At 39.3% G+C, this 23,997-nt stretch overlaps 1 protein-coding gene across 3 annotated transcripts in view; it reads left to right on the top strand.

The window, feature by feature from the left end:
• LAMA3 (laminin subunit alpha 3) overlaps positions 1-23,997 on the top strand; it is a 107,796-nt gene that overhangs the window by 64,368 nt on the left and 19,431 nt on the right. For all 3 annotated transcript variants that reach the window (XR_015287154.1, XM_086890261.1, XM_086890254.1), the window contains exons 38-53: positions 1,355-1,456; positions 2,438-2,521; positions 3,445-3,675; positions 7,388-7,501; positions 11,179-11,288; positions 13,080-13,160; positions 14,561-14,667; positions 17,345-17,395; positions 17,771-17,922; positions 18,460-18,570; positions 18,669-18,780; positions 19,337-19,504; positions 20,639-20,835; positions 21,603-21,719; positions 22,237-22,388; positions 23,702-23,843. Coding sequence is in view for 2 of the 3 variants with exons in the window: in XM_086890261.1 (XP_086746387.1) it covers positions 1,355-1,456; positions 2,438-2,521; positions 3,445-3,675; positions 7,388-7,501; positions 11,179-11,288; positions 13,080-13,160; positions 14,561-14,667; positions 17,345-17,395; positions 17,771-17,922; positions 18,460-18,570; positions 18,669-18,780; positions 19,337-19,504; positions 20,639-20,835; positions 21,603-21,719; positions 22,237-22,388; positions 23,702-23,843 (2,031 nt within the window). In the remaining variant the exon portion in view is untranslated. The remainder of the gene's footprint in view (positions 1-1,354; positions 1,457-2,437; positions 2,522-3,444; positions 3,676-7,387; positions 7,502-11,178; positions 11,289-13,079; positions 13,161-14,560; positions 14,668-17,344; positions 17,396-17,770; positions 17,923-18,459; positions 18,571-18,668; positions 18,781-19,336; positions 19,505-20,638; positions 20,836-21,602; positions 21,720-22,236; positions 22,389-23,701; positions 23,844-23,997) is intronic.

Below are 23,997 nucleotides of genomic sequence, written 5' to 3'. Positions count from 1 at the left end.
GTTGTCCCCGTTTTCTTTCATATTTTAACATTCTGTTTAATAGTCCACTCTTGGCTTTAGAAAATAAATACTGTACATACAAAATAAATACTGTACATACAAAATACAAAGGTTTGTAACACCAATATTGTCCTCTAAAAAAAAAAAATGTTGAAAAAGAAGTAATTAAACACCCTCTCAAATGATGCAGTTCTGAAACCTGTTAAACAGGAAGTCAGCTCTAATTTGAATCTGAATGGGTTTTTTTAAAAATAACTTATTTATATAGAGTGGTTTGATGGTGCTGGCAAACTACAGCTAATGTTACAAATTATGCTTTTGAAAATACAGTTGGTTAAGGAGAGTAGCATTAATTACAGACCTGCGATTCAAGGAACAAATTTAGTGTTGAGGTACAGTATTTTGTTCGTAACTCATCAGAGATATGCAAAGGGCTAGATCAAAGGCTGGCTTACCTGTAGAAGAGCAGAACCTGAATAAGAAGTTTTTCCATGGCAAAACCAAGGATAAGATGTGGGGGCAAATGAGAAAGATGCAAAAACCAAAATAGGATATCCATGGCAAAATGCCTGATTTCACCTGGTACCCCACAAACCTTCCTTTGAGGCTCTTCTTGGAACAAAAACTATCTAGGCTGTGCCTGGGGCTTCCTTTGCTCCCAGAGTGTTTTGTACTGAGTCCCTCAGACAGCACCCAGGGATGGTGCTGCATTTCTTGGGTGATTCAGCCATACTTTTCTCTCTGTTCTGGGGAGCAGCCCTGTGTTCACTTGGGTTTGAGGCCACCTGTGGTCACCTGTAGCTGGTCTCAGCTCAGCCTGCAGTCACAGTCTGCTTACAACAAAGCTCATACCAGTAGAAATCCTGTCCTGGAGGTAGAGCAAGGAATCCTGGTTGGATCCATGTTTGCAGTAAGTTCAGAAAATGCTGGCTTTAAACATGCTTAGTCTGCCTTCTTTTCATCCATGGCTATTCATGGGGTTCACCACCACTTTCACTGTCAGTCAGATGCCTGTTCTTGATGCAAATCTTCTCTGTAGTCAGGGGAAGAACAGTGTTCATGTAACCATGTGATTTCACCATGACACAGGTGGTGTGAACCCACGTATGAAAAAAACCCCATGATGCAGGTAATCTTTCAGAACACAGTATCTGCTCATGTGTCAGATACACACAGTAAACAAAATAGAAAGTAACTTCTTCCAAACAACAATATTTTAATATTTTTTCTAAAGAACAAAGAGTAAATGTATTATTTATAGTGCTGGAAGGTGAGATAAACTGGAATAGAAATTTACGTTAATATCAAGCATTAGAGCAGTAAAGTATCTCTGGTCTTGTGCATTTTGTTACAGCTTTCTTCATATGGTGGCTTCCTAAGTTACCAAGTGAAATCTTTTGGCTTACCTAGTGAGGGCATGGTTCTTCTGGATAAGAAGCCTGATATACGACTAACAGTAAGCTTTAAAATACAGTTTTTTCTTATAAGCAATACAATACCATATTTTTTATGTTACTTAACAACTATGGCAAATTTTGCTCTTATAGTACTTAACTATTAAAATATTAACTATTAAAACCATTACCTATTTCTGTAAAAGTGATTTTACTGCATTTTGCTCAAAGCCATCAACACATCTGTCTCTGTTGCCAAAATAACATATTATTAAGCATAACTGATTTGAGAGCAAATAAAAAGATAAAACAGGATTTTCTCTGTAGAATATGCCTGTGGAAAAAACCATTAATTAATGCATTGCACACTTGTCAACAAGTATGGCCTCATCTCTGCAAGAGATGCCCTGGGTTTCATGTGTAGTTAATCTCATTTTCTGTGAGATTTTTTTATTTCCAGCTTAAAACTAAAAATAATTATAAGGCTTCAAGGGACTGGAAGAAAAATGCACTTTAGGTTGACAGTTTTTTAATTTAACCACTTTAGAGCCAAAATACAAATTTTTAACTGTTTGTTGAAATTCTCAAGAGGGTGCTTTGTTTCCTCACACCGTCAGAAATACTAATTCAGTTTTCTAGGATTCTTACTGGGAAATGTACCTCATAAACCTCATAACCCCATAATAACCATAGTTGCTGATGCACCAGGATGCAAAGGAGAGTGTTTCAAAATGCAAAATAATTTTTATTCTAAAGTAATTAATAGTTCCTGTGGAAATTGACTAGCATCAATTTTATTCTCCTGGTGTTTTAATTGAAAACAAGGTTGTTAATAGGCAAAAGCAGTGAAAACCTTGCTGGCACCAGAGCACAGTGCTCATTGTACCACTTTCCTGAGAAAAAGATGTACAGTTTTTCTAGCATCACTTAGTTTTAATCCCCTAAACAACAGGATTAATGTGCTTCACCAAATTTTATTGCATCTGAACACTTTCCCATAACAAGCAGTGAAGAAGCAATGTTATATCCACATTCTCACATAGGGCCAACAAATGGAAGTTGTTTATATGGATCCAAACAACCCACTGCCTGATCGTCAGTATTATGGCCGAGTGCAGCTGGTTGAGGTAAGAACTGAAAATGTAATGGCCTTCTCTTTTCCTTCCAGATAAAAATACACATAAAAATACACACATGCAGAGTATGTGCAGAAATACCAAATACTTGGGAACAGTGATGAATATTAACTTAAACACTGTAGATCTTAAATGTAAAGAACATTTTTTATCTCTCTTTACTGCCAAACTGAACCTGGGTTCTGGTTCATGACACCTAATTTTAGCACCTCTGGGTTTGGCATCTTGTCCAATGTAGCCCTTAGCACTCCCCCCAGGGCTGGTAGAGTAACGTTGAATCAGTCCTCAATAGAAGGTGATTCATTGCAGCCACAGACTCTACATAATAGGGATGGAATGAATTATTTGTTTTCCTTGATGTCTAGGTACCTAGTTTAGAATGGGTTGTCCAACATTGAGGTAGGACAGAATTCAGCAGGGGTTATTCCTGCTTTAGGAACCTGTGCTCAGAAGGTCAAACTGTGTTATTTTTTTCATATGCAGGTGCAAAAAAAGATGTTTCTTCAAGCCAAGTTCAATTTTCAGCAATGCTGTATTTATCAGCAGCAATAAAGCCCTAAAAAAATTTGGTTTCTAGGACTTCACTTACTCTTATAAATAAAAGCATTTTCCTTCACATTTTTGTGGGTGATATCTCAAAGAAATTTGGATGACTGAAGAGGAACCTACAGACCTCTTTTTTCAATACCTCAAAGCCATATTTACCTTGCACAGTCAAAGCTTTCTTTATGCTCATTCTTTTTCCACCCATCCTGTGTCTACTCTCCTGAATTATATTACCCTACACCAGTTGGTGCTGGACAAGTCTATTCCATGGATGTTTTCTTCCTTTTTCTGTCCTCTGGTCTTCTTTGAAGCTACTTTTTTAAAGCAGCTGCAGCATTGTGCTCATTTTGTACCCCTTCAATGTGCAGGGCAACTTCAGACACGCCAGCAGCGGTAAGCTGGTATCCCGAGAAGAACTGATGATAATCCTGTCCAGGCTGGATGGCTTGCACATCCGGGCCCTTTACTTCACGGAGACTCAGCGCCTGACGCTTGGGGAGGTCGGGCTGGAGGAAGCCACCGGCGAGGGCAGCGGCAGCATCGCGCACAGCGTGGAGACGTGCGCCTGCCCGCCGCAGTACACCGGTGACTCATGCCAGGTAGGAAACATTCTGCTCTCCACACCGTGCCATTATCTTCTGTCTTTTGCCTACAGCTTTACATACTGGGTTAGTTAGAGGAGCAGGATGGTTGTTAAAGTAATTAAGAGTGCTTCCGGTACACCTGTGCACTTTCAGTGGTTCAAGTGCTTTCACCATCTAAGAAGCACTGTGGGGTTGTTCTGCTCGTGATTGCTTTCATGGAGCTGCACACGTAATTTTGCATATGTAAGGCACTATAATGAGGGATTCTTCTGCGGTGCCCTCTGAGAGGCTGAATAATCTCTTACTTCAATGGAGAGAAAGTCAGAATTGACTTAATCGAAGTCTATGAGACTGTACACAGTAGAGAAGATTCCTGGTGTTTCTTACTTTAGCAGGATCCAAGCGAAGTAGCATGAATCCAGATAAGTCAGGATACTATTGGTGTAGAAAAATATGTGAAATCTGAAATTAACATATTTGAAAAAAACATTTGGAGATGTTTATGAAAGATAGTGTAGGCTTTGCAAAGTAATACTATTAGCTGAAGACTGGCAATATAGCTGTATATCCCGTCCCTGATGCAGTTCCTGTAGCTGTAATTCTTTTGGTTGTCGCTTTGCTTAGCTCAGAGCTCGGCTGCTGTCATGTGTAAGCACCCAATGCAGCAGAATAAAGCACCAGGGAGATAAGCCATGTACAATGTGCACAAAATATGAGGAATTACTCTCAGAAAATGGCTGAGCATTACCATAAAGTAACAATTGCTGTACTAACCTTGCAAAAGCTTTTTGAATTGAGAGGGAATGAATAATATCTAGGCTGGAGCAGCTGCAGAGAGACTGAACAAAACCATGTATGGCTGCCTTATATTTCATGTGTTCATCCACTGCTCAGGACAGCTAATTCATCATCTGCAGAATAACCATTTTGGAAATATTTTTGATTTTTTCACACTTCTGTTGCTCTCTGCCGCACACAAATTGATGACCATTGACTGAAAATTCTACTGCCATCGCATTGCTTTCAACACACTGCCTTGGTTAAACTAAGCTGTTGTGGTTTTTTTAATGTAACCTGGTGAAAATACAAAGCCAAAGGAAGTGATCAAGACACTCAAGGGGAAGTTCATAAGCCCTGTGTGTTTATGCAGCATTACTCAGGCAGTGATTTACTGCCCTAATCACCAAGCTCTGTCTGGCTGCCTTAGGTGGGGAGGAGGTGATGCCTGCCACACCCTGACTTAGGTATATATTGAGCTGCAGGAACTGCGGAGTTACTTGTTAACCTCTGGAACGGTGCTGTGTGCTGAGCGACTTGACTCACGGATACAGTTTAAAGGTGGGGCCCATCACGGCACAGAACTTCATTAATCTGAGTCAGAAGCTGGAGAAGAAAGGGGCGTAATAAGAGAAGGAACAGTGAACACCGAAGGGAGGGCAGCAAATGTTTGCAGGGGAGCCAAAGTAAAATGATGGCCCAAGCACAGAGGCCAAGAAATGTAGGGTGGCTGGCTGTCACTTTAGTGTCCCTTGGGCACTGTCTAGCACAAGATATACAGCAGAGGCTCTCCAGTCCCCACCTTCAGGAGAGAAGTCAGTGGCAACAGGTTCAAATGGATTTTTATCTGAGAGAGGTAATTTGCTCATTTTTTCTTCCTCCCTTTCTTCTTTCACTTTGTTTTTAAATGAACTAATTTGGTAACAACTTACATATTACTTAATATAGAAGTAATGAGAAGATTAATCTTTTGTCTCCAAGTACTTTACTAACAAAAGTGTGTACAAGAGGTTTCTTTTAAATTGTTATTTACTTGAAAACAGTGATCCTAAAAAGCACTTGAATGTGCCTGGAGCTTTATCTTCATGTGGTATCAATTTATCATTTGTGTGGAATCACAAATGCTGCTTCAAAAACAAAGTGCCCACGTACTCCAAATGTGTCATTTTAAAGATAGCATAAATAGAAAAACAAAAGGCTGCACAGACTTTTTTTCCAAATGCAATTAGATGTATTTTAAAAATGTTTGATTTATTTTTCTCTCCAAAAAGAGACTTTAAGTAAATAAAATTTATATGCATTAGAGCATATAGTTAGTCATGCAGTTTAATGTATTTCGGGCCCTGGTTTCTTCTGAAGCTGTGTATACTGGTTCCCTGTTGTTCAAGGAAAATATTCACCCTTTAAAAAGTGTATCTGAAAAACTTCAGCTGTCTATTCTAAATATAGTCCTTGCTCACAATGAAGTCAGTATTCAAAGCTGTTGATGGTATTAGTATTCTGCATACTTCTTTTTTTTTTTTTCCCCCAATTATCCTACATGTAGAGAAGGCAAAGGTGTAGGTAGTGATTGCTGTTTCAACAGCAGTAGTTCAATATTCCTTTTGGGATCTGCTTTATGAGAGATGAGTATTTTTTTCCCAGTGATAGTTCTATCATTGAAAAATGATCTCGTTAATCCTGCCTCTGCATAAATTCTTATACCTCCAACACTGGAACGTGATCTGTGACAATCCCACAGACCCTTTGCTCTCCAGATCGGTTCCATCAGTCTTGATGGTGCAGTTACTAGGAGAAAAGATTTATGGCTTTAGAGTTCAACTGTCACTTGTTTTCTGCATGTTGCTGGGGCCAGCCCCTGCCCGTGAGGCAGAGGCTCAGCATAGGTACAGCTCACAAGAACATTGCTGGAGGCAGGAACCTGGGAGGTGCTGGCTTCGTGGGGAGCATGGCTTTCTCCCCGCTTCTGTAAGCCTTTGATCCTCCCTGCACCACACCAGCTTAGTTCCTAGGGGAATTGAGCTGCAGAATAGAAAGGACAGACTGATGTCCAGTCATTTTTAGTGTGGCTGGTGTGCCCAGAGTATTCCAGGAGAAGATGGGTGTGAATTTTTTTATCTGTATGCAGAAGGGCTTCCTGCCCAGGAAGAATTACTTGTGATTTTTCTGGTCATGCCAAGCAAGAGCCTGGTTTTAACATATTAATTACTACCTCCCTGCTGTAGGCGAACAAATCTGATGTCTCTTGCTTCATTCAGAATGTCCCTCTGGTTCAGCTCCCTGTTTAAATCCAACTGTGATCTGACAGGCTGTGCTTCTGCTCCTGTGCCCTCAATAGTTGGAACATTCTTCTCATGCTTCCCCAGTCTCCAGGGCAAGCCTGTACTTAGAAATTAGACCACTGTATGTTTTGTTACATCACCTAGCTATGTCTAGGTGTGGCTTTAGCTCTTGGTAGACTAAACTGTGGAAGTCGTGATGAATGTATGTAAAAGGTATCCAGAACTGTTTCCAAGGAATACACTGTAGTGAAATCATAATCAAGATATAACCACTAATTAGTATGTGAGATTTCCAGATGTTCTTCTTTAGATTGACACTGCAGTGTTCTCATACTCAAATATTTTTCTGTGGTTTAGAAATCGTATTCTACACCTTTGTACATAGCCACAGGAAACGAGTTTTTCTCCAAGATTAGAGTCAAAATGATTAAATCATCACTGCCAAAGTGTCTAAAGCACAGGGTTCAGATGATCCTTTCTTCATCTCCATTAATTGCTATTTACTGCATTAAAAAATTTAAACGACATTATGAGCTTAGGAGAGATTGAAAGGAAATTCATGCCTTCCCTACTCCTTGGAAATCGCAAATGTTTTCAAAATACACTTCCTGTAACATGTAAAACTTTCTACCAATGCTCACCATTTTTTTTTCCTTCTTGCTGTCTAGGAGTGTGGCATTGGATTTTATCGTGAGAATAAAGGACTATTTGCTGGACGCTGTGTGCCCTGCAACTGCAATGGAAATTCGAATAGATGTCAAGATGGTACTGGAAAATGTATTGTAAGTATTTAGTAACCTTCAGTAAATTAATGGGAAGAAAAAGGAGAAAAAAAAATTTCTTGCTGCAGTATGCAGTATTGTTAAATTCCAAGCAACTAAGAATAATCCTTGTATGTCTCATTCTCTAAATTTTATATTGTTAATGAGCATAAAATGTGTACACTTAAATGTACCTTTAATATAACTGTGGTTCATTGGAATGATTTGTGTTCTTTTCTTAATTTTTATCTTTCCTCTGCAATTTTTGTTAGGTCATGGTTACAAAAAAGTCACCAAACTTGTACATAAGGAAACGTTTGTAGTTATTTATAATAAACATGGGTCTTATCCTGGCATATGCAGTCCTGAGCTTTATACAAATGTGGCAGGATGTATTTGTATAATGATGACAAACAGAACTTTCATGCATAGCATAGGCTTTGCAGAATCTTGTTTAATCAGCTTCAGTGCATCTCCACTAATCATAGTCTACAACTAGATGGGTTAAAGAACATTGAATTAAATAAGATGAAATAAAAGTAATAGAAGTTAGATTAATTAGAATATTTCAGCTGTTACAGAAGATCTGGTGGGGTAGATTTTGCTCCCTGGCACACTGTTTTAAACCCAAAGCAGCCCCATGAGAGTGGATCAGCCCTCATCAATGGAAGTGTGACACTTGGCTGACTGTGCTTCTCTAGTTTGTATCCATGATGCTTCTTTGAATAGTTTGTCCTGAAAAATTCCCTCTTTAAGAGTTTTCACTAATTTTTCATTTACTGTGTAAACAAGAACCTTGCCAACATCTTTCATGGTCTGTCTTTTCTGTTACTTCTTCCTTGTTAGCAGTGCATCCATTCTGCCTGCGGTGCATTCCTGCACGTTATGTCATTCTCCCCGACTTTGTTTCAACCAACTGTGTTGCTTTAATGGAAACTATAAACCAATTCAGCACATTCTGGGAGATGACTTACAGGCTGCTGCTTTGGAGGGGCAGGGCAGGCCATGACAGGAAAGTGCTGCAGCACAGCAAGAAAGATCAGGAAGTTTCACTTCAGATTAGAATTATGAAGGCAAATTTTACTTTCACCTCATGAAGTATGTGATCTAGGTTTTTCTTTATCCTGTCCTTCTCACAGCTGGATTAACTTTCAGATAGGCAGAGCTAAATCAGCCCTTGGTCCCAGGCAAGCAAAGTCATCCAGAATAATGTGGTGAAAAATGAAAGCCCTGCGGGCCTTTATTTCCACCACGAACTTCTGCTTAACCAAGAGCAACTTTGTCTCTCTGTAGAGGAGCCATTGGACAAAAACCTGACATGGTGCAGAGAAGAAAAGGAGGCTTCCCACTGTGGAGCCATCAAGTTCCACATCCAAAGTGCAAAGCTTGTTCACTTGGCTTCCTGCTCCTCACCTGGAGCCTCAGACCCAAGTACCTACATTTGTCTGTCTCTCCAGTGGCAGCCTCCAGAGGTGGTTTTGTGAGGGAGGCTAATCCCAGGCTGGCTCCTTCCCCTGTGCAGCAGCACAGCCCTCCCTGGCTCAGGCAGTCACTCTCCTGCTGCTGCATGCTGGTGGAAGGAGAGTAGTGCACTGCTGTGCTGCTGGAAGCAAGAAGCAATGGAGGGCTGGAGGAGGTGGAGAAGACTGAAGACCTTGGTCCTCATGTGAAGGGAAAAAGCATTTTTTTGCCATTAATCAGGCTTTGTGTCCTCGTGGTCCCTGCCCTTCCTCCTGGAAGGCACATTCCCTCAGCAGCAGCATGGTGCTGAGACTTGCTCTCCCCATGGCGTGTTGCTTCATGTCACGGAGCCCCATGTGTTTGACGTAACCTCGGTGGTTCTGCTGTGCCCTGACACACTCTGCTCTGACTGCCTTGTACTGTTTGGGTGCACTTGGGGTCAGCTGGAAGTTTTCCTTTAGCTTTGGAGATGCTTTGGAGATGCTGTGACTCCAGGGGTATCTCTGACCCTGTAAAACTTGAAGGAAGACCCATGAGGGAGTTGCTGCTCTGGCTTCATTACACTGTGCCTAGGGAGCTCCAACCCTTATATGCCAAGTAGCTAGAGGAACAGCATGGCACATTTAGAGTGGCTTATATGTGAAATAGCTGAAATTTTCTTTGCAATTACAGAATTGCTTCAGTTTCTATAGACAGAGTGAGCAAAACAAAAAGCCAGGAGATAAACTTGTGGGGGTGGGAGGAAGTTGCTCTAAGATGAAACCAGCACATATATTTTAAATCCATCTCTTATACTCTTTCTGCAGTTGAATTTATTATTCAGGATTATAAAAATTGACAGAAATTTTTCAGAAAGAGTCTGAATTTTCCATTAGGCTTTTGCAAGAACGTATGCACCAGCTTTTATAGAGGCCGCATTTCAAAATTGTTTCTTTTGCAAACATAGTGCCTTTGTGATATTTGGTGTTTAACTTCATGTCAAATGGCTCATATGGGAGCTGGAACTTCTCCTGTTCTTCCCCAGAGCTTTTTATAAGTGAGCCACAGATTTAGTTCTTTAACCAAAATGAAAACAAATTAGGGGTGACCACCTGAGGAAAGAGCTCATGGTTGAGGGAATCTGGTGTGAAGAAATGTGAAGGAGAATGGAGTTTTAGAAGAGATGGGAGAGACAGAACTATTTCTCATTTGTAGGGAAACACGACCGTCTTCTGCCAGTCATGGTAGTAGGGTCTTCAAACATAGCCCTGAGCCATCAAGGTCCCTGAAATAGAAGCACAGTTTGCTTCCAGCCAATTTCCTGCTTTCTCTTTCCCATCTTTTACTCTGTTAGTAAACCTTCAGCTCAGTGGAACATTTGATCAGTCTGTTGCACAGAATACAAGCAGTTGTAGAACTTTGAAGTGTGAATGCCTCTTGACTGTTAGTCATTTGGAATTTTTCTTACAGCTGCTTATGTATTTTTATGCTGCTTATGTATTTGAACAACTTCTATTTTAAATTAGCAATGCTTTAGGTAATGCAAAGGCAACTTCCTCATCCTGTACCCATAAAATACAAATGTATGACAGTTAGACAGGAGTATAATTAAGAATGTTTCTAAACCAAAATACAATTCCCAAGAAAATTATAATGGAAAAAGGGGATTAGCTCCAATTGTATTCTTAGCTTTTGCTTTCTATTATTTATTTCAGTTACTACAGAAAAATAAAAGTAGCACATACGCTGGAGAAACTACATGAAACTCAATTTTGGTCCGAATCTATTACGAGAAACAATTTTTGTATTTATTTAATGAGATTTTTAAAGGAATGAACTTGGGCTCAGTTGATTGCATGCTTTTAGATTGTATCTCCCTTTTAAGTAGTGTTAAGATGCAAAATTTCAAGTTTTATGTAAATGTGATTTTTAATTGTAATATGAAGACATAGAGAGCATTAATGGAATGCTCCTTTACTAAACATGCATCTGGTTGAGTTTCTTTAAAAATATGTTGAATTCAACTTATTTATCTGTTGCTTTTCCACAAGAGGGAGGAAATTTTGCTTTGTACAGTTAGAAAATTGACTGAAACTGTTCTATCATAGTTGAGAAGGCAGTTTGGCAATAAATGCGTGATTATGTGGAAGGAAAAGAATATATTCTCCAAGTAAATAGGCTGTATTTTTTTAAAATAATAGTAAAACCATATTGAGTGATAAAGAACTGCTGAATGTCTTGCTAATTTCCTTTCCAAGGACTGTCAGTATAATACTGCTGGGGAGAAATGTGAGCACTGTAAAGATGGTTATTTTGGAGATGCCACTCAAGGTTCCTGCCGGGAATGCCCTTGCCCATATACAAACAGGTACAGTAAAAGCTTGTAAGGAGAGACAAAAAGGGGAGGGAAGAAGAAAAAGGGGGGGGAAAGAGAGAGAGAAAGAAACTCCCAAAGTTGAAACTCTGCTACCATAGGAATATAATGACCTTCTTCTCTGTTCTCATATTGAGAGCTTGATGGTCTGTCTCGCAGCATTGCCTTTTTTAATAAGCTGAATGTTCCAATGCTTATTCAGATCCTGAACTTCAGAGGCACACTGCTCATAGCCTTGGGGAGCCCCAGACTGTAGAAGTGGGCTTTTTTTCAAAACCACCAGTACTTTCTTCATAGTGAGAAGTACACAATTGAGGTATTTTTCCTTACTGGGCGTATCCAGAATCTTTCTTTTTTACTGGAATGCAAGATGTTTAACACCATTACTCTGGCTAGGAGATAAAACAGTGAAACAAGCCTTTTGTAGGAATTTGGAAAATTATTAATATGCAAAAATAATATAAAAACATTCAAGGTCTTAAGCACATATTTAGAACTCTAAAGAGTATGGTTACTTTTCCTGTGAAAATTCTGTTTGAAGTGCAAGCATACTGAGATAAAAAGTGAAAAAGTGAAACTTCCTTGGTTCCAGTAAGGTTGCCAGGCTTTTAAAATTGGGCAGTTAATTGCATTTCAAATACGTGGTATGTTTAGCCAGATTGTCATCATTGGTCAGTTCTGAAACATGGTAAATAAAATCAAATTTAAAAAAACCCTCAATCCCTAAGCTATAAATTGCTAAAGGCACCACATAGTATTTGCCAGGTGCATTAGCACACACCACATAACCTTAAGTAAGAGATTTACACCATCAGACAATAGACAGGTTTATCATTTATCAGAGAACTCTCTGATAGATCTGGTTTTGACAGCCTCTTCTGCAGGTGCTTGCCTGGGGCCGACTGAACATGTTTTTAGTCATCGTTTGCTTTCAGAGTTCTGAAATATCTAGGGAGACCATAAACCTTTGCAGTTTTGAAACTGCAGATTAGGGTGGCAAGTATCATTCCTGACATAGGAAATACACCCCACCTGGCATTACTGGAGCTAACCGTTTCCCATCTAGTCACATTCCAGTAATTCTTAGTGCAGACCTCTCTCTTTGATACACAGACTTACTTTATCCAATGGTTCATAGATTAAAAATGAAAATAGCAAACATGTCCCTGCTTCACCTCCTGCCTTCTCCTTCGCAAACATTGAACTTTGAATCGAGACAAATCTGCTTGAAAGAGCAGGGGAAAAAGTTCATTGTGTTCACCAGATCCTTGGGATCCCAAAAATTGTGCACAACTCTACTTTGCCTTCATTAAAAATACGCTAAACAACATTAGTTACATGAAAATATCCTTTAATGATTTCATCCATTAAAAAGAAATGGAAAGAAAAAAGAGAAGAGAAAGAGAACCATGTACAAACATGAGGAAATGTTGTCTAGAACAGGCTATTGATTCTTGCCTACTAAGATAAAATAGCTACCTAGACTTGTTTTATGACATCACTATTAGAGTTTATTTTAGGTATTCCTTTGGGTAGTGAACTATTATACTCAGTCGACAGGGCCAGGAAATTATAAATTTTGAATCTAAGAAAATGATTTGCACAAAAAAAATGTGGAACTTCAAAGAATTAGTCACAGTAAATTATCTAGAGGCAGTTAAATTAGCTGAGAAGTAATTTGCTGGTGTAAAAACTTTTTAATCTGAAAATCTTTAAACTGAACCTCTAGAGTGTAAAACCTATTTGATCATGTGCTCACAATAATGTTTTTCCTTATTCTCAAAGGTTTGCAACTGGCTGTGTGGCAAATGGTGAAGAAATCCAGTGTCTCTGCAAAAAAGGCTACACCGGAGCTCGCTGTGAACGGTGAGTAACTTTTTTCTCAAGACCAAGAGTTTTGAGAGACAAGATAAAAGGAGGGCTGTCTGTGTTGGGACTGACACATGTGGACAGATGGACATGCACCCATGCACAGTATGCACATCCATAAGGAGCAGCTGTTTATATGAACAGCTACTAAAGAGTGGTGCTGTGGTGTATTTCCAGTCACAAACCCAATGCTCCCTGGGGAAATGTAAGCAATTCTCCAGACTACTGACTGCACCATTTTTACCGAAAAGAGGTGTTGGTCTCTTTTACTAAGTACCCTATGCCTTGCCTCATCCTGCACTGTGGTAATAATGACTCCCACTTAATTCACCCCTTTTCAAGTTAAGAACATTTTCCCATTTCCTCCAGTGAACACAATGGTGCCTCAATAGTCTTATCCAAAAGCAACCATGTAACATTTATCCTTCATCCCAAATCATTCTGATGTGCTCCACAGTTGGAGCTTAAAAACACCACTGAAGCCATCTCTTTTGCTGGAACATTGCAGCAGTTTGGCAGAGCAAGAGAGGAACAGCATGGCAGTTTCAGGCAGGCAGAGGAGCCAATTTCATTGAGTTTCAAATCCAGAGAGAACTGAAGTGTAATGGAGTGGTGTTGTCTGGTTTAGAAATTTGAAGCTAATAAGTCATGATGTTGCATCTGAAGACAGGACCTGCAGTGGAATATGGTCTTGTCCTTCAAGACTGGTGCCTTTGACCCTGTCTAATCTGTGGGTTATAGGTATTTTCTCTTCCAGGTGTCACTGTACTTCAGCTGCTCATCATGGCCCTTTGATCCTGCATTATCACCTTTATAGGTGTTACCACAGAGTGACTTCTAGGAATGTTAGCTATCCAGTCTGAACAATATATTTTACCTTTAAAATATGTAGAGATCAGTCACACAGACTGCTTTGCTGGCAGGAGGGGGTATCACACAGCAGAAGGGTGATGATGTCATTCAGTGCTGTTGCTGTTTGAAAACTCAACTATGCATGCAAGCTACTGATCCCCCTTTAGTACATGTTTTCTGGTGGGATCACAGGCCAGAATGGTATGTTTTGCTTGGTCAAGACTTGTCAAATTCTCTATGTGTGTATGTATTGGTGTGCATTGTTTGTTTTTTTCAGATGAAGTGAATTATTCCTGCAAGAGCACTGTGGGAGTTCTTTTATTTTTAGAAAAAAAATTCTGCAGTGCTCACAAAGATATTTTTAGCATAGTGCAGAGGATATTGTTAACCAAAAATATATTATTTCTGTCTAAGTCAAGACATGAAATCAAAAGTTCTTGGAAGTTTCTTCAGGAGAATAACTGGGGTTTTATCTCAAGGAAAAGTATATTTCACAAAATTTGCTTCAACTGTTTAATAAAAAATACTTGTATCTGTTTATCTAGCTGTGCTCCTGGATATTTTGGAAATCCACAAAACTATGGAGGCTTCTGTCAGGAATGTAACTGTAATAATAATGGACAGCTGGCTAGCTGTGACCACCTGACTGGAGGTACGTGAGGGCCTGTGAATGGAGCATTGTTCTGAATGGAAGGGAGCATTGTTTTCTCTTTGGGAAGCAAAGAAGGAAGGTACTTGGATAAGCTGAACCGAAGGAAATATCTAGACTTACAAGAAATGTAGATAATTTTTTACAAAATGTAAGATTTCCTAAAACAAAACACAGTAGTAATAGAAGGGCTGTCCTGAGTCATCAGGTTAACCCTTCTAAACGCCTTTGTCCTGTATTTCCCTTCATAAATACTGCTGACTTTATTTTGTTTTTGTTTCATGGCAGTGTTTTTAAATATATCATGGTTCCTTTGCTGACAGGGTTAAATTATATCCTGGCAGTCTGTGTTATGGATTTAGGAAACCGAGCATCCTCAGTATGCCTTTTTAAAATGTGTTCGGCACAGTTTAGTGAAACATTCAGAGTCTGCATCAGGCACTGACATCTTAGGTATCCAAGCTGTCTGCATTTACAGTGAAAGTTAGAACCTGAGTCAGGAGGCTCTTTTATAAATCATGCTACACTGCTTTGCTAGCTAAAACATCCATGATTTCCCAGAATCAGTCACACATATACTTCACTACTAGAAAGCTCTTACAGAATTCCATGGACATATGTTTGCATTATCTATTAGAATTCTGAAGTAAAGGGCCTGATCTTACATTCCTTAGAGTGTCTTTACCTCAATTCACCTCTGTCCTTTGGGATACTCCTCTATATTCAGAAACACATAGGCCACTGCTCCTGAAATGTCCTTGATTCTCCCATATTTTCATTCACCAATAAAATTTCCCTTTTCCTTCCCTGTAGACAGATTTTATTCCTCATATGCTAGTGAAATTTCCAACTAATAACTCCAAATATTTCTATACTCTTAATTCCTCTGCACTGCAGTTCATCCTGCAGTCTAGAAACTGCAAGGAACCCATTGTCTTTCTTTGGCCACAGAAATTAGGAAAACAGCAAATGATGTGAACTGCTGTTGGCAGCTGGTGTCATTTTTTAATAGCTTGTTCTCATTTCATATTTCATCATTGAAGTAATACATCTCTATTATACCTTGTATGGAACAGATCCAAGCAGATCTAGTTAGATGTTTTATCATTTCTTTCTTTTTTGAAACAAGAGTTTGCTAGGACAAACTAATCCACAGGGCAATATTCAACAAGCCAGTTTGTTTTCCTCCAGCTACCCATCCTGATCAGCCTGATCTCTTTCTCTGCATTGGGAATAAACCCCTCTGTGATCATTGGTACAGCATGTTCTAGCAGGTTCCTTTTGCGTGATGTTCGGCACTTGGCCAGCACTTCACCACTTCTTGGCTGATGTTGTTGGTGCACAAACTGTAATAATAGTTTTATTTAACTGGTACTTCACAGTGACAGCTGAAATGTGCCAGCTATTAGCTGAACTACACAATGGCAGAACTGCATGGATATTTGAATCTCAGAGGAATTTCCTTCATTCTCTTAAAAATATATTATGATTTGTCTCCTTTTGGCAGCAGTGATCACTACCAATCCTGTTTAGCTTCCTGATGACTTAATGTGCAAGTGCCAAAGGAAATGGCACAGCTAGACAGTTTGTTCCAGGCTGTTTCATGCTGCTGGTTAAGTTCAGGTCCAATTTTATCACTGTATCCTCTCACAAGTTGCAAGCTGTTGTTGACTCTTGACAGTGGCAGCCTATACTGAGTGCATCCTCTTCCATTAGAGTAAAAGAATCATTAAGGTTGGAAAAGATTTCCAAGATCATCAGGTTCAATTTTTGACCAAGATGCATGGCCTTTTTAATTTTCAAGATGAGATGAGAGCGTAGCAATGGGACCAGGCCTTGGGCATCAAGATGGGGAGATTCCTGTCCTATATGATGGCATTTTTAGGAGCCAGTTCCTCTCCTGCATCCTAGAAGTTGGGTTCCTAGGATGTTACTCCACAAGCACCTGGAGAGTGTTCAGCTTCTTATAACAGGGTTTGTAGAAACCAAACAAAAGAGTGCATTGGACAGGAAGTCACCTGTGTTGGCTTGTTGGCAAGTCTGAGGACAATGTTTGTTACATACAACATGCATTCATGTTCCAAGCTGCATGCCTTGTCTTAGGTACAGTGCCTCCATCCAGGCACACACTGTAGTTTTCTCTCAAGTTTGATTAATACCTTAATCTTGCAAGCTGTGACAGGCATGAAGGGAGGCCATAAATATTTCTCAGTTCCTTGTGGGTAAGGAATTCTTTGGGGAATCAGAACCTGTGGTTTGAACCTGTATACTAAAGTAGATAAAGGGATTTGAACCTATGTCCTGGGTAAAGTGCTTTAACAATATGATCTTGTCTCCAATCCTGGTGGTGTTATTCTAGGCAAATTCTAGCAATACATTTGGCACACTTGGTATGAGAGGGTCTCCTGCTCCTATCCAAATAGCATCTATTGTGGGATTACAGTAGGTTTCCTTTGAGGGATGGAAAAGGTGTTGCTTTCAGCAAGGCATTAGTGTGAGTTGAATGTTTTGGCATGCTCAAGCCTTCTGAACATTTCAGCTCATTCACAGTGGTGGGTATGGATTTATGAAAAGGCAACATCATGTTTTAATGGCTGACAGACATGAAAAGTGCGGGAAAAAATGCAGTAGTATTTCCATAAGAAGACTTTGGTTACTAATGACAATCTTGTGATTTCAGAATGTTTCAATAATGAGCCAAAAGATGTGGATCCCAATGAAGATTGTGACTGTAAGTGATAAAATAGAACTGCACTTGGATTACTTTCAGCTGGCTCTGAATACATACTGGTGACTCTTTTAAGGGTGACATAGTTTAAAAAGGACTGATATATCCTGTAATGAATATTTTAAAAGCAAACATGCAACCAAATACTTGGAAAAATTATTAAAGAAGTGCTTGTCTAGTCAGGTGTAAATGGAACCTTCTCTTTACTTCTGGCTTAAGTCACTTTCCTTAATGCTGGAGGCTTTGTTGTTGCCTTTATTCTTCAGGCAGCACCAGGTGACAAGCTTCAGAGATTTTCCACTGTTACTAATGCATTCAGTGAAATGTTCTCTGTGCTAAATATCAACGATATGTATTGATTTCCACTGCTGTCTCCAGCCTGTGATAGCTGTGTGATTACACTGCTGAAGGATTTGAGCACAATAGGTGACGAGCTTCAGCTCATCAAGTCTCAGCTGCAAAATGTCCATGCAAGTACCCACACTCTGGAGCAGATGAGAGACCTGGAAACACGCATCAAGGACTTAAAGGTAGGCACACAGAAACAGAAGAGTGGATTTCAGATTAAGTGGATAGGCAATGAGCCCAGGAACATTTGCCATGGTTTTGTCAGTTGCAAGAATAAATACGTCAACCCTGGATCCAAATACCAGATGCTGGCAGCACTGAGCTTCACCTGTTAGAAGGTAGCTGTAGTTTCCATGTGATGCTCTGAAACAGAATCAGTATCTCTTCTTTTTCTGAGGACTGCTCACCTTGGAAGTTAGACCTCTGAGGTGTCCCTCTAGCTGTCATTTTCAAGCACTTCATGTCTCTGCTTTACTGAAAATCTGCAACATCTGCAAAAACCTGCCATTACTAAAATACATTCTAAAAAACTTTTTTGGTTGGAATAGCAGTTGCTATAATCACAGATAAAAACCTTGAAATTTTGGGAAGGAATTGTTCAGTTTTCATATCAGTAATTCTGCTTTTATTTACCTTGGGTTTAGTGGTTTGGTTTTTTTTTTGCTTTTTGTCTGCTGTGCAGTGGGTGATTTATTGGATTTTTTTTCCTTTCTTTTCAGGTCTTACTGAGCAACTACCGTTCTGTTGTTCATAATCAAGGTTCAAAGGCAGATGAGTTGGAGACAGAATTCATTAAACTAGATCGCGATTTAAATGCTCTCCAGGAAAAGGTGAATTATCAAATCAATTTAAAAGTATACATCTCCTGACTGTGTATTAGCATGCTTTATCCAGATACTTTTAATCTAATAATTTTTTCCCTTGCTAGGCTGAAATGAACTACAAAGAAGCTGAGAGATTATATAACAATTTTGGCCAAACTCATCAGAAAGGAAAGGATTTAGTTTCACAAATACAAATCGTGGTCAAAAATATACAAGGTAAAAAGTAATTTCTAACTCATGCTTTGTTTTATAACATCTTTTCAGGTTATTTACAATATTCTTAATTGCACATAAGAAAACAACTTCATAAATCAGAATTCAGCTGTAGAATTCACTCTTCCTATTAGAAATCTAATATATAATGTTAGTTTAGTGCTCTACCTTCCCTATGAAGTGAAAAGGGACAGAGTAGCTCCACTACAGAGACATTTCAAGCAAAAAATTTGACTATCCTGACTCAAGTCTAACTTTGCTCTGGGTTGTTATCATGGGTTCTTTAAAGTTAGAAGCTTAAAATTACTGCTGTGAACTTGGTCATTTGGGACAAATTTCAAGGCCAGTGCCATCTCACTGTCTCTGGTTGTGTGTCATGGGATACTTTTCATCTTACTAGAATTAATGCAGAATGGATGTGCTTCATTAAGGAAAAAACAAGGCATGAATTCATTAATGAAGCAGATCCATCTCAGAAAATATGTCATCCCCGTCATTTGAGCATTTTAAATAGGCTTAAGCACGTCCTGGTTTTGACTTTGGCGGTGGTTTTTTCCAGCACTCTTGGAACAGATAGCAGGTACAAATGCAGAGGGTAACAACCTGCCCCTGGGAGATGCCTCTGAAGAACTGGCTGAAGCTCAGCGCATGATGACAGAGATGCGGAACCGCAACTTTGGCCAACTTCAAGCTGAGGCAGAGAAGGAGCGAAGAGAAGCTCAGCAGTGTAAGTGCTTGTTCTCTCAGCTTCTGACTTTCTAGAAAGATCAGTCTTAAGTCTGAAGAATTATTGATTGGGTTGGAGTAGAGGTAGCAGCCTTTTGCAGTGTATCCCTGAGATTTGTAGCTGTTGTTAGTCAACAGGAAAGTGGTTGTTCCGTAGGGGATTTAAAGGCATTTTTAGTGTGGTATGGGAGAAAATGGGTTGAGTTGGGGAAGAAACCTAGTAGATCCTTCTTTTACAACTAGATCAATCTCAGTAAAATAAAGATGTAGCCAATCCTAATACACCTATGCAATGCTTCTGTGTATTGTAAGAGATAGGCAATGGTACACAGAGTTATTTTAGAGGAATTGCATGTTTAATTTAACAACATGTTTTCAGAAGCTTCTAGAGTAGTCCAAGGGCTAGGTCATACAAGGATGAGGAAGTTCAGGAGTTCTAGTTGCTCTAGCTGTATTCTCTGTCATGTTCTCTGCAAGTGTTTGACTGGGACATTCAGAAACTTGATTCCAGACCCTGGAGACATTGAGAAAAGTTGCAGCCTTATCTCCTAACCAAGGGTATAGTGGAAAAATGTGAAAGCCCATATGAGTGACATTTGAGTGAGCCCATATGGAGTTAATTTCCATCAACCTTGAACACTGATACCTACCTCTGAGTGACCCTTCTGTATCTTATTTTGTGGGCAGTGAAATGAGCATGCTTGAGAGCGTGATTGACATCTTTTGTGTTCCTATATTCTTTGAAATTAAATGTGCTCATATCTCTCCTTTGATAACTAGCACAGTTGTGGATTGTAGATGTAGACTAGCACATTGTAGATGAAATTGTTGATGAAATGATGTTATTTCCATATAAAAAAGAAAATTTGTGTTTTCAGATCAGCCTCATCCTTACTTAATTAAGAGAACATTTATGTGTGCACTGTGTCTGCAGCAACAAACTAGTGAGCAGATTTGATCCCTCAAGATGCTGAATAGTATCTTTGCTGTAGTAGCACTGAAATTAGCATTGCAGTAGATGCTCATTTCACACAAGTACAGCTTTATAAACCTAAATGTCAAGCCCTTTTTAATGAAGTTTGTTTGTTCCCTTCTTCTCTGAATAAAACATTTCTTTCTGGTCCTGATACTGCAGTACTGGCACGTGTTAAGAATGAACTACAAAAGTACCACCAAGAAAATCGTGGGCTTATTAAAGTTGTGAGGGATGCACTGAATGAATATGAATCCAAAATCACTGACCTCCGTGAAGCTCTGAATGATGCAATGGGACAAATCAAGCAGGCTGAAGGCTTAAACAGAAACAACACAGTTCTGTTAGAAGACATTAAGGTAATGTTTGGTTTCAGGAGAAAAAAATTAAACCTCAGAAGATAAGAAGTGCTTTTGGTTGCTGCTTTTGACCTCACAAAGCAGTGCTAATTCTTTAGACTTTCTTCAGGGTTTCTTTCCATATTCTAATGTGTGTATGGACAGGTATAAATGTAGTGTACTGCTGCTTTTGGCCTCTTTGTGTGACCAGAACAGTGCGACTAGGACATAGCCCTGATGAGAGCAGGGAAGGAGAGTTTCTTCCCAGCACTTCTTTCCAGCTGCTACTAGTGCTTTTGTTTCCTTTTCTAGACCAAATTCCTGATGCTGATGTACTTTTCTTAGTACTTTAGTAAGTTCTTCAAAGTATTTAGCTGTAACAGCCATGAAAGATGGGAGCGAAAATGTTTGCAATACTGTTAAATTATTTGGGATTAATGTTCTACAAAACAGCTTCTGAGGTCTCATCAGGACAAGGAACAGCTGTTATTACTGAATAGTGTTTAAATTTTAGTGCTGGTAAAACAGTACAAGGAATAAGTATGTACTGCAGGACACATTTTCTTAATTGTGATCTTGCTGGAATGTATCACTGGTTTAGCACACTCATGTCCATATTTAAGAAAAAAAAAAGTGACTGTACCTTTGGTAAATACTTCTGCCAGCTAGATTAGGTTTGGGTTTGTTGTTTTGTTCTGTTTCATTTTTTAAATTTTGGTTTCATATGGCTTTTCCTGACACTTTTCTTAACTCAATCACATGTTGTTCAACTTCTCATTTTTCCTCAGAAACGGATTGTAAACACAAACGTGCAACAGAATGGTGTCTTGAGTATTCTGAGCTCGGCCCGATCTTCCCTGACACAAGCTAAGAGTGCACTTGGATTGTTGCAAGAGAGCAAAGAGGTAAAGTTTACCACCTTAAGGGAGGGCTAAAACCCCCAATATCCTGTTGGAGATGAGGGTTATCTGTTATTGAGCCAGTCAAGAACGAGTCTCACAGCCCATCCTGGACGCAAAAGGAGTCTGCCTGCCTGCACAGGTTTCTGTAACCTTGTTGAGGGTTCTGATGTGTCTGAGGAAGACACCGAGCTGTAGATAATCAGGATTTGGGAGAACATCTGTGAGCAGTACCAATTGTGCTATTCTTGTATTTCTTTTTGGTTAATTGCTTTTAGCCACTGTTAGAGAGGCAAGATACTAGGCTAGAAGGGTCTTTGCTCTGACTCAGCTTTTATGTAATGGGTCTGGACGCATAATGTGATGACTGCTAGTTGTTTCCAGTAACCTGCAGAGTAAGTTGGAAGGGAATGTTTATCCCTTTGGTCTCCTCAGGTGCAAGATGTGTATAACACTGAAGCAGACATGGACAAAATGAAACATGTACAAATACAAATAAAATCAGATCTTTTTAAAACTATAGGAATATGAAAGCCTGGCTGCTCAGCTGGATGGAGCGAGGAAGGATATGAATGAAAAAGTGGCAAATCTCTCATCAGCAAGCAAAGAACCACTGGTGGTGAGGGCCGAGGAACACGCCAAATCTTTGCAAGATTTGGCAAAACAACTGGAAGAGTATGTTGCCATTCCTGTAAATGAGTAATTTTTGTATAGAACATCTGTGGTTGTAATGGTCTATAATTTCACTTGCTTTTATAACCTTTTGCAAAGCTAGAGAGAAATTAAGTTGGTCTCTTTCTGCTTCTTCATGATGTATGGAAATTTTCTTTTACTCCAAAAAACAGGTCTTCCTGTATTTTCCCTGATTTTTTTCCCCCCAGGAGTGTGAATTCACATAATACTATTTTATACTACTGTACTAACACTTCATTAACATCTTCATTAACATCTTACTAGCAAGGGAAAATCCTCATGTACGGAGTGGGAAGATGTTTAGCATATTTTTTGTAGAGTTATTTCAGGTACTCGTACTCAGGGATGCTTTTATGATATTAAAGAAGTGAGGCAAATAATTGGAATAAATGCCATCTTGGCAGTCTTCATACATGCCTGCTAAACACTATGGAGGAAAAGACCTCCTCTAGTTTTCTCATCTTTCAAAGAATCTTCTAGGAAGGCAAAAATATTATAAACTTGATAGGAATCAAGTGTTTCTCTCTCCATTATTTGTACTTTACATTGAAGTTATGAGAGGGGTTTTGGAGGTCTTCTGTGATACATCAGAACAGAATGAAAAAAAGAGTGAAATCCAGATTTATTTTTCCCTGTGCAAATTTTTCATATTTTGTCATTGCACCAACTAGAAAGTCTCAGAAAGTTAAATTCCAAATACCTAACGTGGCTAGAAAATTCTTGGGTAAAAAAAACACTTTTTTTTTTTCCCTAAGTTTTCAGTGTGATTTTTTTCACTTAAAAAGGCACTGTTCTCACAAATTCAAGGCAGCTAATACTACACAGTTGTATAGTTCACAGGGAGTGGGTAGAAGAGATTTTGTCTGTTGTTTCTGATTCCAGAGCTGCTGTGCTGGTTCTTGGGGAGAACACAAAAGGTCTTGTAGTTAGTTGCTCAATGATCTCACATCTACAGTTCTCTGAATTCCTCTTAACTGAATTGTATTTGGAGGGCTGTGATTGAGGTGCCTTATTATTGACCATATGCTTTGGTGAATTCTCGCTGTCTTAGTAATTTGAAGGCTGCTGTGGAGTCTCACAGCTGTGCTTTTCCACACACCTGAACTTATCCTGTCTTCTAAAGAGTCTTTCCATGTTGGTCTATCTCCAAATTTTATATTTTTGTAGAATGAATTTACAGATTTAATTGAAAAGCATTTTCTGTATTGGCGTTACTTAGAAAATAGAGTTCAGATCTGTTCGGAATCTGTCTCACAGCCTTGGCAGAAGGCTGCATTTTTCCCTGTTTCCCACAGAATAAAGAACAGTGCCAGGAAGGATGAGTTGGTGGGCTGTGCTGTGGAAGCTTCTACTGCCTATGACAATATTATTAGTGCCATCAAAGCAGCAGAGGAGGCAGCCAACCAAGCTGTGAAAGCAGCTGACTCAGCTTTATCCGTAAGTATCAGTTATTGGCTGAATGATGGTAAACTTGTTACAACTGGAGTTTTATTTTCTTTAACTATCTCCGAGGCCCCAAAATCAAGCACCTGTGAGTCTTGGCATGCTTCATTTTGCTGCAGCCTTTTATATGAGTTGCTGTTCTGTACAT

This window comes from Cyanistes caeruleus, chromosome 1 (assembly GCF_971803275.1).
Source record: "Cyanistes caeruleus chromosome 1, bCyaCae1.hap1.1, whole genome shotgun sequence".
Taxonomy (NCBI): Eukaryota; Metazoa; Chordata; class Aves; order Passeriformes; family Paridae; genus Cyanistes; species Cyanistes caeruleus.
The sequence above is the reverse complement of the archived record's forward strand: the minus strand, read 5'-3'. Positions and strand labels throughout refer to the sequence as shown.